This window comes from Pinus tabuliformis, chromosome 1_1 (assembly GCF_031772625.1).
Source record: "Pinus tabuliformis cultivar Carrire ecotype Pingquan chromosome 1_1, CPIR1, whole genome shotgun sequence".
Taxonomy (NCBI): domain Eukaryota; kingdom Viridiplantae; phylum Streptophyta; class Pinopsida; order Pinales; family Pinaceae; genus Pinus; species Pinus tabuliformis.
Window position 1 is genome coordinate 706,040,017 of NC_142297.1, and position 14,219 is coordinate 706,054,235.

The window sequence follows — 14,219 nt, forward strand, 5'->3', positions numbered from 1 at the left end:
AAATGTCTCTCCATAATCGAATGAAACAACAGGGAAATCAACATCGCAGTGAAAGAAGTTTTGATATAGGTGACTGGGTATTTTTACAGCTACAACCATACAAACAAATGTCTCTCAAGAAACCTAAGAAATATAATAAATTATCATCCAAGTACTATGTCCTTAAAAAGTGTTGTAAAATATTAGTACTATGGCATACAAATTGGAGTTTCCTGCATCTTCCCGAGTACACCCAGTTTCCCATGTTTCATGCTTAAAAAAGGTTATCAGTGACAAGCTTCCAGTTCAAATAGTGTTGCGAGAACTTGATGAAGAAGGAAAAATCACATTTGAGCATGAAGCAGTCACAAAAACAAGAACTCAACATCTACATAATCGATCAATTTTAGAGTATCTCATAAGTGGAAGAACTTAACCCCTGAAGATTCCACATGAGAGGATGAGAATTTTATATATAAGCATAAAAAACTACTCAAGAATTGAGGACAACACTTTTTTGAAGGAGAGGGGCATGTTAGGTCCCTATAATACTAATGTAGCTCCCTTATAGATATTTTTGGTGTAGCCCCTTATCGTTATTATTGTGTCCATGTTGCCCCTATATTGTTATTGTTGTGCCCCATAGAAGTCCACTATTTTTATTGTTGTGCCCTTACATTATTTAATTGTTATGTAGGCTCTAATTATATTGTGACCCCTTAGACTCCTATATATAAAAAGAAGGTCTTGTCATTTGTATCATCCAAGAATTTTTCATTTATGTAATGTAAAGGAGGTTTCAACCTCGAAGAGGATACTTTTTAAGTTGTTGATCTATATTTTTGTGAGTTGGTTGCATAACAAAGGGACATGTGACAAACTTTCTTAATTGCTATATTTCAATTAATTTATTCTAATTATATTTTAGTGTTTTTAAACTTGGCTCATAACACTCTCATATAGCCTTGCATTACAGTAGATATTGGATCATAACAAAACTTCATCTCTTCTAACCTATTCCAAAGGTTAGTCCAAGGCACTATGGAAAAATATTTTCTAAACTCAAAAAAACAACAAATGAGGTTGGTTTTATTATTACAAAACTCCTCTACAATGACCTTAAGTGTAACAATATAGTTCACATTTGAATTATATCCCCTAAATCTGGCTTTCCTTTTATCTATTTTTTAGTGGAAATGAAGCCATACATTATCCTTATTTTCGAAAATATTGGTATATAGCTCGATGAAGATGAGGCTAATTATAATGGTCCCATAATTAAAGGGAGCATTTTATCCCCATTTTTAATAAAAATGAGGCTTTAGTTCTAGGGTTTAGGGAAAACTTCCTTACAAATTGAAGAGCTTACGTATGTGATGGATGATGATAGGCCTCCCAATTTCAAATTTCAAATTGTTAGCCTTCATTGCCCTTAGATTTACCTTTTACAAGTGGTTTAACCCTAAGCTTTGTGTCTTCTATAAATAACACGTCATCCTCTAAACACAATTAGAATTCATTCCACAACATTAATGGATTCATAAATATTTTTGAGGTCCTATTATTTTATTTTATTTTATGAGTGAATTTTTTTCTGGAGAATTTCTTAGGATCAACCTTTGATAGGTGGAGAAGCTTCTATTATTGTCTATTTATGGAGTTCCTTGACTTTGTATAATTTTACGTTATCTAATTTTAAGGACTCATTAGAGGCATCTCTATTGGTTTTCCTAGCGATTTAACACTCATTTTCATACCAAGCATTGGATTTCCTATTTTTTATTTTACATAACACCTTGGTGGAGAATTTGTTGATGGAAGTGAAGAGGGTAATGATAAATTTATGATATATGTCTTAAATATTATCTTGTATGACAAGAGATTTGGTTCAACATTTAAGTGTTTTCAATTTTATTTTTTTTCAAAAAGGAAGTGTGTACTTTGATTATAAGAATTTTCCCCAATGGAGCTTTTGTGTATGGAAAATTTCATAGTTATCATAAATAGTCTATTCTCAAAATCAGGTCCATGTGAATTTAAAAGGTCAAAACTTACTATTTTGTTATATATGGGGATATTTGAAATCACATAATCCATGACATTGCTACCCATACCAAGATACAAGTCATTTGGTTAGAATTTGGCCACTTCATTGGACCATTACAAATCATAATATGTTGAGAAGTATAGAACTCGATTATCTTATTAACAAATAAATTCTTGATTTTGTCATTAGAGTTTATTTTATACATGTTTGTGTAAGCAAGGTCCTCATTTGGCCAAACAAGATTAGGGTTGGAATCATTGTTGCGATGAATATCTTGATTATTTACAATTCTAGTATTAAAGTCTCCAAGTAGGATGATACTACCTTCATTTTTTTAGGTTGTAAATACCTTGTTTTATTGTTTTGTAGGAACAATTGTTATCAATATTTTTTGCTTATAAAATGTAGAGTTGATAAGTGTAAAGTAATCAATTTCTATATAAAAATTGTTAGCATTAATATATGAAATTGTTGTGAAAGTTTATGGTTCTTGTCATCAATATCAAATCTAGTCATTGATGTCAAGTTTAGGGGAAGTTTCTAAAGCACGTGACAATTGCTTAGTTGGATAGCCATTTTGATGACATTTCCAATGGTATATGTTACTTAGCCTAACTCCCAAGGAAAGAGGAGAAATCAGAGTTTAGAGTAGTGATAAAGTAAAAGAATGTTTCCACAGGCTCATGGTTCCACGAGGCACCAACCTCAATGGATTGATGCTAAGACAAAACAAAAGGCACAAGCTCAAGAGGAATATTATGAAGGCCAGTGAGTGGTAAGTTGTTGGTCCTATCCCTTGACCATAACTACCTAGGCTGAATTACTCAAGTACTTATAAGACCACCCAACCCATTCTATGCACAAACAACTAGAACGAGTGACGAGCAATAGGGCCCTTACTCAAAGGTTGTTGGGCCTAAGCACCCAAGTTCTTATTGCACTGCCAGGTCCAAATGATGTACACACAAAAGCATGGGTGATGAGTGCCAGGTGAAATGACATAGCAGTATAAGTGGCATATCCACGTGGCAGAAGGCAATGACGTGGATACTGTTGGAAAATACATGTGTACAAGATGACATGTGGCAGATGGATTTAGCATTTTTGGGTGGCCAAGTCACCTTTTTTTCTAAGTGAGACATGGTAAGAAAAATGCCAGTGATATGGCAAGGCACATGGAAGAAAGTGAAGTGGCGGTGAAATGACATGCATATCAATATCAATAAACAAGCAATTACTATCCATCATCGAGGTTTAAGATGATATAACCAGTAGGGTCAAAATGCAGAGGGTCAAGTGGAACATTTATGATTTATCACTAGCTATCCTAAAGCACGAGGTCACGATGATGGAGGGTTTGCAACAGTCACTCTCTCTCCTCTTAGATGTGAGGTTATGGCAATATACTGTTTTCGATATTTAACCACTCTCTTCAAATGTGACATTGTGGTGGTAAAGGGATTACAATGTTGAATTTATAGTCACCATGGTGATGTTACAATAATTAAGGGAATCATAATGGAGGGGTTTATAATTGTGAGGGTCAAGCTCAATAAGGAAAAGTGTGTTCCTCTCGGAATTCATCTTTGAGGTTTGATGAACTTAGGAAAGTCTATTTTTTTTTAGGTTCACTAAATTTCAAAACTCAAATTCTAAGTTCACCAACCATTATGACATAGTTTATTTTTCATTTGGTAGGTGGTTCTATATTAATCTCCATTGGCACTTCTACTAAAAAACATTATATTTAATATGGTAGCTAGATTCGCACTATTATTTCCACATACAAAAATATAATCAGGAAAACTAAGCTTACAAAGAGAACATCTTGATGATTGTTAGTAAGTGGGTTACAAATATAGAGGGTTAGTCTCTAGATATGTCTTTAATTTAGAGGGTTTGTCCCTATATTTATGCATATGTTGATGTTATGCATGGGAATACTTTCAATGTTTATGTCAAATTATGCATACATTTTATTCCATGGGTATTATGTACTTAACTCCATAGTGTAGCATAAATGTCAAGGTGTGAATATTAGTTGGATATATAACCTATTGTTAGGAAACTCTTTGCAAAGACATTAGATCTAGCCTCACGTATCCCATGGGCAATGCTTGGGGTATGTGGTGCATCTAGAAGTTATAGTGGTAGGATTGAAGTAAAAATAAATTAATTGCACCCAATGAAAAAAATAACAAGTATATTTGGTGATTTTTAATTACACACCTTATGATTTTTATAGAATATCATTTTTTATCTTTTGTAAATTTGTACTAATAATTCTTTTCATTACACACCTTATGATTTTTATAGAATATCATTTTTTATCTTTTGTAAATTTGTACTAATAATTCTAATTGTTAACTTTGTTTATGTTAGAGAGAAAATAATTAAAAAAATATAATTTTTGTAATGAGTATAACGAGATATCATACATGGTTATGGATTAATCACATTTCATGTATCAAGAATCAATTTCCACACCAATTCTGGATTGATTATTAATTACGCCGTAAGGCGTTCCCCTCTGAAATCAACCTCCCAAAATGTCTTCGTGTCCTAATCGTAGCCCTTAGATCTAGTGTTAGACGATTGGAGAAAAATAAACCGTTGATTAAGGGGTTAAAGTTTTTTAGGGTTTAGAAGGTGTTGAGGGGGCGCCGGCGGACCTGCAGAGGCGGACCTGCATGCGGGTGTTGAGGGGGCGGCGGACCTGCAGAGGTAGGTAGGGGAAAGCATTGTCCAGTTCTACAAATGGTGCATTCCCACAGAGGTAGGTATTTGATTTTCACGACAATGACAGGAACCAGTGCTACTGATGCCAATACTCTAGCATATAATGCCCAGGCTGGAGAAGCTAAAGCACAATGGCTTTGGTTCCACCAGCACCTGTTCCAGGAATGTCAACAGTTAGTCTACCTACTACAAATCTAAATATTGGAATGGGCATCTATAATGTGCCTGCTAGGGAAAATTTTAAGAAACCCCCCTAAATTTATAAATATAATAAATGGGCGAATCTCCATGGTATATAGGAAAAATGAAAGGCGATTTTATCAATAATATAATATGTATGTATAATTTTTTGGCGAATCTCTCACCAGGCATGGCGAATATTTTACTCAATTATAAAATCTTGTAAGATCTTGGCGAGTCTTTCACTAAATAATAAAACTTTGTAAAGTCCTAATGAATCTTAGCATAGGCTGCATGCTAGTTTAATTCCCCCATTTAAATAGGCTACATTCCACGTGAATACCATGGGTCAATACCATGTGCCATTTTGGTGAATACCATGGGTCAATACCATGTGCCATTTTTATTTTTATTAATTCTAATATTAGGGTTAATAATGGTTTTTTGCATGGTATTACTGACAATCTAGTCCATGGTATTTGTCCCATAGTATTTTGGCCATAGGTTTCACCTAAATATAACCCATTTTTTGAGTGTTCCTAAATTAAGGTGACTTATGGAGTAAATATAAAAAAATGTTTTATTTTTATTAATTTACCATACCTCTTTTACAAATATGGTATTTGGCCCATAGGATTCACTTAAATAAAACCTCTTTCTTGAGCCTTCATAAATAGAACAAGGTTTTATTTATTTACGATACGTCTAGTTTATTTATATTTTTATTTATTTACCATACTTTTTGAGTAAGTATAAAAAGACGTTTTATTTATTTACCATACCTCCACTTTACTTATATTTTTATTTGTTTACACCCTTACATGTATATAAGGTGACTTATGGAGTAAATATAAAAAATGTTTTATTTATTTACCATACCTCTCATTTATTTATATTTTTATTAATTTGCCATACCTCTTTTATAAATATGGTATTTGGCCCATAGGATTCACTTAAATAAAACCTATTCTTGAAAATGGGCGAATGAAAGGTTGTAAGTCCTAATTTCAAGGGCTAAATTTACCTTTTTTACCCTCTCCCTTAAAATAAGGTGGGCTATTTGAGGTGATTTGTAAAAATGTACTACGATACAAAATATTCGCCCACTAAAAATTTAAAACCCCTTAATTTCGCCAAAGGGCGAACATTCGCCCCTAAAATTATCCTTGGTGCCTGCCCAAGGATCTGTAACTCCTGTAAAAGGAAGACGGGGAACAACTAACAGTGGTCCACAGTCAATTATAACTCGAATAAGCTAAATCTCATTTGTAGGGCTCTTTAAGTAATAGATGGTTTAATGCATAATAACAGTTTTATCTGATATGAGGGCAGCATAGTTTGATGATATAGACCAGAAGAGATTCAGAAGCAGGAAATATTTCCTGGCTGTATCTATGTAATAGGTGGGCACTCTGGTGTTTACCCCAACACATCAATTTGTCATTTCCTATTTCTTGGGAAAGTTTTCCTTTCATATTTCTGAAACTTCCGTGTGTATCCCCATTACATACAACTTAGGGTTTTGTATTTTTTTTTTGCATTCACCTACAGTGTGACCTTTTTATTGTGAATTATTTCCAATATATTGATGAGCTTTAAATATGTTGAACTAAATAAGCTTGTACATGTCCTAAACGAGCCTGTGAAACAGGATGAACGGGAATTAAAACGACAGAAGCGTAAACAATCTAATCGGGAGTCAGCTAAACGCTCTCGAATGAAGAAACAGGTATAGACTTGTTCTTAGTATTTTTATCAGAGGCTTGCAGAGATAGAGAGGTAAAATCGTGAGACATGAACAGACAAAGTCTGTTGTCATTGTTTTATGAAAGCAGTAAATACTGTTCAATTGATACCCTGTCTGCTGTGCTGTGCTGTGCTAACACCGACTTCCATGAAACAGATGGAATGCGAAGAGTTGTCTGCAAAAGTTGAGACACTGACTTCTGAGAACATGGCACTCAGAAATGAAATAAATCTTATAGCAGAGGAATCTGAAAGCTTGAAGCAGAGGAATCTTAAAGCTTGCTTCTGAGAATTTCTTGACCTGGACATTTAATGGGTAAGTATTAGACGAAAACCAATAGGGCATGGCCAACTACAAAGATTGCAGAGTTGTCAATCGTAATAGTTGACCTCTAAATATTACTATGGGCATATTTTGAATCTCGTTTGTATTCTGCATATCTATGGATGTCTCTCATTTCCTTAATGGTCTACTACTGAATAGTGAATCCTATGGATGAAGGAGTTTATTTTGGTCAGACTGCAGGTTCATGAAGCATAACCCATCTAGTGTTACTCTAAAGTGATATGATAAAACCCGCAACAAACAAAATAATAAACTTTATAAAACAGGTTTTATATGATATATCACACCAATTTCAACAATCAATGGCACTCTGGCATTACCTCCTTGGGTTGTTTAATTTTAGGATAAGTCCATCCACTCATAAGATCAATACTAGGCAACTCTAACCCTTTTGAAGCATCAAGTTGACTTAATATATCTTGAAAAGAGAGCTCCACACTTCTCAAGACCTCTTGCGTCCTGGAAGAATCATGTGCTAAAAGAGAGAGCAAGCAGCCATATTCTTCCTTTAAGTGCTTCAACTGAGCGTGTTGTTTCAACAATTTGGAAATCTGGTCATCTGCCCTTGAATGAGCTTCTCTTAACTCTTCAGTGCGTGCAGCCAGATCATCCTTGATTTTTTGTATCTCATGGTCACTTTCTGTTTCTACTGCCTTTTTTGCATTTGAAAGTGCTGAGATTTTGTTTTCTGCATCTGCTAGCTCACTCTCAAGGGAGTGCACCCTTTCAAAAACCTTATCCAACTTAGTGGCTAGTATGTTAGCTTCTCCTTTGAATTTTGTAGCTTCTTGTTCAGCAAAACCTATCTTTTGCTGTAGTTCATTCACTGATTTACCAAGCCAATCAATTTTCTTGACCGGATCCTGGTATAAAACTTCACCTGTAAAGTCAATAGTGTTTAATGTCTTCATTATACTCTGTCTTGTATTGTTGCTATCAAGTAACTTCTTCTCTAGCTCGGCACAATGACTTTTTAAGGAAAATACATCTGTTTCTAGACTTTCAAAGCGCTCCAGCTCACTTGACAACTCGCTGATTCTCTGCTTATGTTCATTAATCACAGAGTCACGTAATTGCAACTCCGTTTTTAGCTGCTCATGTTCTACTATTTTTTCATCCAGAGATTGTTTCAAATTTTCTCGTTGTTGAGCTAACCCTTTTCCTTTTTTCACTGCCATAGTCAGTTTCTCCCTTATTACTGATGACCTCTCTTCTGCCTCCTCAAGCTGTACCTGTAAAGCATCCTTTTGTTTTTTCACTGTCTCTAGCTCTTCAGCCATTATTCTATTTTGTTGTATATGACTTTCTATCTCTACTGTATGTGATGCCACTGCTAAATAGACTTCTTCTTGCTTTTTAGTCATTTCCTCAAGTTCTGTAGTTTTTGTGGTCATTGCAGCCTGAAGACCCTGAAGCTCCATCATCTTTGCATCACCACTTTCCTTGAGCTTTTCAACTTCTTCAGATAATTCATTTAGCTTTTCTATGAGTTTCTTGATACATCCTTCGAGATGCTCCCCATTATTGCAGAATAAAGATAACTCCTGTAGATCTTGATCTTTCAATGTTTTAATAACCATATCCAATAGTCTCTTCATGCAGTCTTCTGCAATTAAATTCCTATCAGCAATGCTTGATTCCACAGGGGACTCACTCATAGGTTGATCAACAAGATCATTGCATAAACTCTCTTTCCGGGATGCATCTTGAACTGCTTGCTCGTTTAGAGATTCAAATTTAGAATTAAGCTCCTCGAGGCTTTTCACATATTCCTGTTTTTCATAGTTTACTTTCAAGAGATTTTCCTCTAGGCTTTCTATTCTCCTCTTCGAGTCCTCCACTTCAAAGGCAGATAAGTCAGCAATTCTTTGAGCATTCTCAATTTCATGCTTAAAACAAGCTGCATCTTGTTGGGCCTGCGTTAGTGCTCTGCTGAGCCATTCAATCTGAAATTCTGGATCAGTATTTCGCATAGATGTTGGCATATCAACATTCTCAAGGATTTGTTCCCATCTTTGAATAAGATGGTTCCTTTCCAACAAAGTCTTCTCCAGTATATCTGACTTCTCAACTACACTACGGTATTTATTTTGTAGTTCCTCGTACTCTTCTTTTAGATCTTCAAGATGACTCTTCCTAGTTTTGTCATCATCCACACTTGTTTCAGACATAGTGTTATTTACTCCAAGAGATGATTTTGTAAGCCACTCAACTTTATCAATTATTTCTTTGGAGTGGATTGCCTCTGGCAAATTCATCTCCCCAAAGACATTTTCAATTTTCTGAAGAAGTGAGTCCTTGTTAGAAACTGATTCCCGAAAAGCACTTGCAGAATTCTGAATATCTTCTAGCTCTAATTCCAGTGCTTTAACACGCTTAGAAGCTTTCATTTCAGTTTCATGCAATGTATCATTTTTCTTCTGCAATTCCTGCAAACATTTTTCTAGCTCATTGGACTTGTCCACTAATGATTGTCTTAGTGTATTGCGTTCCTGAACCAATCCTTTTCCTTTAGCGATGGCCAGACTAAGCTTTTCTCTCACTGATGACAATTTGCTTTCTGTCTGCTCAAGCTCAGTTCTCATTTTGCTGTTATCCATGCTCATTTCTTTAAGATTCTCGTCAAATTTACATAAACGGTCCTTCAGTTCCTTAATTTCTTCTTCATGCTGAGTTTTAATTGAATTCATTACGTTTACTTCTTCATTTAACTGGTCTACTTCCTTTTCTTTGTAACTGAAGACTTCTCTGAGGAACACATCCAAAGAAAGTGTAGGTTTTTTTTCCAACAAGTTTCCATAATTAGAAGCAAGCTCAAGTAAGCATTTATGAACCAGGTTCACTTGTGAAAAAGCTACCTTATACTCCTCAATAAGAAAAAGGAGGCTTGTCTCCAGATAAGACATTCTCTCCGAGCAAGGAACAGATGCCAAAGTCTCATCTTGAATGACTTCCTCAATGGCAGCTATTAACTTCTCTATGGTAGTGTCAAACTGGTGTTTCAAGTCAGAATAAAATTCTGAAGAAGCTTTCATTAATGTTTCCTTTTCTGAAAGAGATTTTCTAAGGGCATCTACCTCCAAATGTAAGGAATCTCTTTCATTTGCATTTTGGGCTGCTTGAAAAGCCATTTTAGTGCATTTTTCATCCAGTACTGTGCACTTACCACTAATCTCTTCAAGTTGGGCACATTTCTGAGATAGCTCAACTAACTTAACATTCATATCTTGAATATCTTGGTCCTTTGAAAACAAAACAGACTCAAGTTCTCTTATAGTGGGTTCAAACTGTGATCTTTATCAACTGTTTTGTGGGATGACAACCCTTCTTTCATCTTTTCTGGTTATGCACAATCCATGAAATATGATTTGATCACACTATCATTATATTCTCATATCCATCTTGTTCTTACAAGTCCTTTGAACATAAGTGCATTTCTTAAGAAGATTTAGATAGAAGTGGTCCACAGTCAATTATAACTCGAATAAGCTAAATCTCATTTGTAGGGCTCTTTAAGTAATAGATGGTTTAATGCATAATAACAGTTTTATCTGATATGAGGGCAGCATAGTTTGATGATATAGACTAGAAGAGATTCAGAAGCAGGGAATATTTCCTGGCTGTATCTATGTAATAGGTGGGCACTCTGGTGTTTACCCCAACACATCAATTTGTCATTTCCTATTTCTTGGGAAAGTTTTCCTTTCATATTTCTGAAACTTCCGTGTGTATCCCCATTACTTACAACTTAGGGTTTTGTATTTTTTTTTTGCATTCACCTACAGTGTGACCTTTTTATTGTGAATTATTTCCAATATATTGATGAGCTTTAAATATGTTGAACTAAATAAGCTTGTACATGTCCTAAACGAGCCTGTGAAACAGGATGAACGGGAATTAAAACGACAGAAGCATAAACAATCTAATCGGGAGTCAGCTAAACGCTCTCGAATGAAGAAACAGGTATAGACTTGTTCTTAGTATTTTTATCAGAGGCTTGCAGAGATAGAGAGGTAAAATCGTGAGACATGAACAGACAAAGTCTGTTGTCATTGTTTTATGAAAGCAGTAAATACTGTTCAATTGATACCCTGTCTGCTGTGCTGTGCTGTGCTAACAACGACTTCCATGAAACAGATGGAATGCGAAGAGTTGTCTGCAAAAGTTGAGACACTGACTTCTGAGAACATGGCACTCAGAAATGAAATAAATCTTATAGCAGAGGAATCTGAAAAGCTTGCTTCTGAGAATGAATCACTAAAGGTAACATATCTTTCGTGGTAGCGTAGACAAGTCAGTGTGGTTTATTGGCCTTAGGATATGAAACTTTTTTGACATTGTTGGATTATGTGAAACAGGTAATGTTGAGGAATTTTCAAAGAAAGGATAGAGTAGGAGATTCAGAAAGAAATGGTCCTAGAGAGACACAGTCACAGTTTATGCAGCAAGGAGGCAATGGCTATCCTCAAGTTCTATCTAAAATAAGCAATTTGAGTTCTAGCCAAAGAGATGAGCAAAGGGAGAGTGAGATGAGCGATTCAACTGGTAAATGTCATGCCGTATTGGAAGCAAATGTTCGATCTGATAGAGTGGCTGCAGGTTAAAGAGAGATCCTAGTTTGTAGGTTATGTTAGATGACAGTTTGTGTATACCAAACCGTTTTGTTTGTTTTGAGCTATCCTCATATCTCTGTAACTGCTTCACATGAACTTTCTTCTAGAGTAGGATCTAATACCCAGGAAAAAGATAATAATGAATGGCTGCTTAGAAAGTACTTCATCCAGATATACGATGATGAGCGTTCTTCTGGTAAAGGAATTGGCCCACCTTGGATTTGAATTGGGTCCAGGCATGGGAATCATCAGGTTAATTGTAACTTGCTGACCCTAGCTTTTAACTTTAGGGTCATATAATTTATGCATTGCCCCCCAAAGTTGCTGTAATATAGAATTGGGTTTGAAGGATTCTTGTACGTAAACAAGCTCCCCGTTAAAGAGTACCATGTTCCATCTGTATTCCATATTCAATGACTAGTATTTTGGATGATGCTTCTGTTATTAGTTGATAAATTTTTCATTGCCTAGTATTTTTAAATTGTGTTGTAAGAAGAGTTTTTGAACCAGTTATTTTACTAAGATTAGCTGTGCATGGATTAAGCTGTTGGAATAACGAGGGCACTCACTCAGTACTGAATGTGATTATGTTTTGAATCAATGGCTTGCTTGTATATCGTAGTTAACATCGTGTTTCATGCATTATTTGTTTAAAGCACGCAGATGCAAATGTCAATCTAGGTAGATATGTTTGAGATCATCATGTATCACCAAATATCACCAAGAATCTGCCTAACTGACATGTCTAGTATCTCGTTGAATGTACTACAAATATGTCTTGTTCTCTTTTTAAGAACATTGTAGCAACAAGAACTTCATGACAAGAGTGGGGGTGTGTGCATGAGTACTGAACAATTAGCCATAGCATTAGATCAACATTAACAAATTCATCACTATAGCAGTAAATTCAGCACTAATTATGAGTAGCTTGACAACATAATTCAGAGAGTCTTTAGAGAATTCAACAACCATAACAGCAGTTAAAATACTCTTAAATTATTGCGCTGAGCATTTTACAGCTTAGTATGATGTGTAAAGCTGTTTGTCCGTGGCCAAAATAATATTTAATATTGGCTCATAAAAAAAATTAAATAATTGTATAAATAAAAATTTAGTGTCAGCTCATAAAAAACTTTAAATAATGATATAAATAAACAATTATAAATCTATTAACCCAACACAGTTCCATCATTATTATTCACATTAGCTAATGGTATAAATAAACAATTATAAATCTATTAACCCAACACAGTTCCATTATTATTCACATTACCTAAATTCTGTTAGCTGCTCGCTTTGTGTTCTCTGTGCTCTGCACTTACAAGTAAATTCGCTACACTCGGTAGGAAAAAAACAAATATACGAACATGAAAAAACAACTGTAAAAGATCATTGAGTATGTAAATTAACAAAAGTGATTTTTATACATGCTGCTCCATGTAGAGTCAAGAGACTTCATAAATCTAAGACGATTGATTAAGGAATTGGCACTTAATCAGAAGCTCGATCATTTGAATTCTGAAATATAGTCACACTCAGACTTATGTATGTAAATTGTTCACAGTAACAAAAAGTAACGGAAAAATGTCATTCAACACTACATTGGGTATGTAAATTGTTCATAGTAACAAAAAGTAACGGAAAAATGTCATTCAACACTACACTGGGTCCAAGGGAGAGGACCCTGCTGGGTCTAAGGGAGAGGACTCGGCTAGAATTAGTGAAAAAAAAATATGGATGAAACAAAATTATATATGGATGCAAAAAAATAATATCTACCTCAATGCATGTCTCTCAAATAGCAAGGAACGAGTGAAAAAATATGGATGAAACAAAACTACACATGGATGCAAAAATGGACTACCTCAACGCATGTCTCACAAATAGCAAGGAGCTCAACGCATGTCTCACAAATAGCAAGGAGCTAAAGGAGTTTGTAAAAAAAGAAAACATGGATGAAACAAAACTACACATGGATGCAAAAATGGAATATCTACTTCAATGCATGTCTCACAAATAGCAAGGAGCTAAAGGAGTTTGTTATGGAGAAGTTTCTTTAAAAGGTATGGGGAAAAGAGGAGTAAAAAGAAGTACTACATTGAGGAATTCAACCCTACTTGTAATCTACAACAAAAATAGTTCAATGGAGCTAGCATTTCGTGGAGGGCAAAGGTCCTTATTGCTCAATTAAGGACCAACTCACATCAATTTCGCTGTGACACAGGGCGGTGGAAAAGGCCTAAAGAAGCTTGGGAAGAATGGGTATGTATATTTTGCACGTCTGGAGCAGTGGAATTGAAAAAACATTTCATTTTGGAATGTGATGCATTCAAAGACATCATAGAAAGTTATGAGAACATGTTCTCATAAGTTTCTTGGCATTATTTGTTTAGAGAAAATTGTTAGAAAGTTGGACCAACTCATCATCAATTTAAATTGGGAAAAAAATTGAATTACAAAAAAATAAAAAATAAATAATCTCATAAACTATTTTTAATCACACATAAACCCTAAAATATCATTTCACTTCATTAAATTTAACACAACAAAAATTTGACACAATAAAAAT

At 34.8% G+C, this 14,219-nt stretch overlaps 1 protein-coding gene across 4 annotated transcripts; it reads left to right on the forward strand.

Moving 5' to 3' along the window:
- Positions 1-4,703: 4,703 nt before the first annotated feature.
- LOC149215472 (common plant regulatory factor 1-like) lies at positions 4,704-11,764 on the forward strand. 4 transcript variants are annotated; one of them, XM_089392621.1, is made up of 6 exons: positions 4,704-4,750; positions 6,597-6,674; positions 6,849-7,007; positions 10,923-11,000; positions 11,175-11,300; positions 11,396-11,764. In XM_089392621.1, exons 4-6 carry the CDS (start codon positions 10,989-10,991, stop codon positions 11,639-11,641), a joined length of 384 nt encoding a protein of 127 aa, XP_089248747.1. In that variant the 5' UTR covers positions 4,704-4,750; positions 6,597-6,674; positions 6,849-7,007; positions 10,923-10,988; the 3' UTR covers positions 11,642-11,764. The 4 variants fall into 4 exon arrangements, with proteins under 4 accessions (XP_089248747.1, XP_089248748.1, XP_089248749.1 ...); XM_089392622.1 differs by lacking the exon at positions 4,704-4,750 and adding an exon at positions 6,121-6,348; XM_089392623.1 differs by lacking the exon at positions 4,704-4,750 and having other exon boundaries at positions 6,387-6,724.
- Positions 11,765-14,219: the final 2,455 nt, after the last annotated feature.

Coding starts and splice junctions, on each gene's coding strand:
- LOC149215472 (XM_089392621.1), top strand. Junction 11,301..11,395: donor CTGAGAATGAATCACTAAAG/GTAACATATCTT, acceptor TATGTGAAACAG/GTAATGTTGAGGAATTTTCA.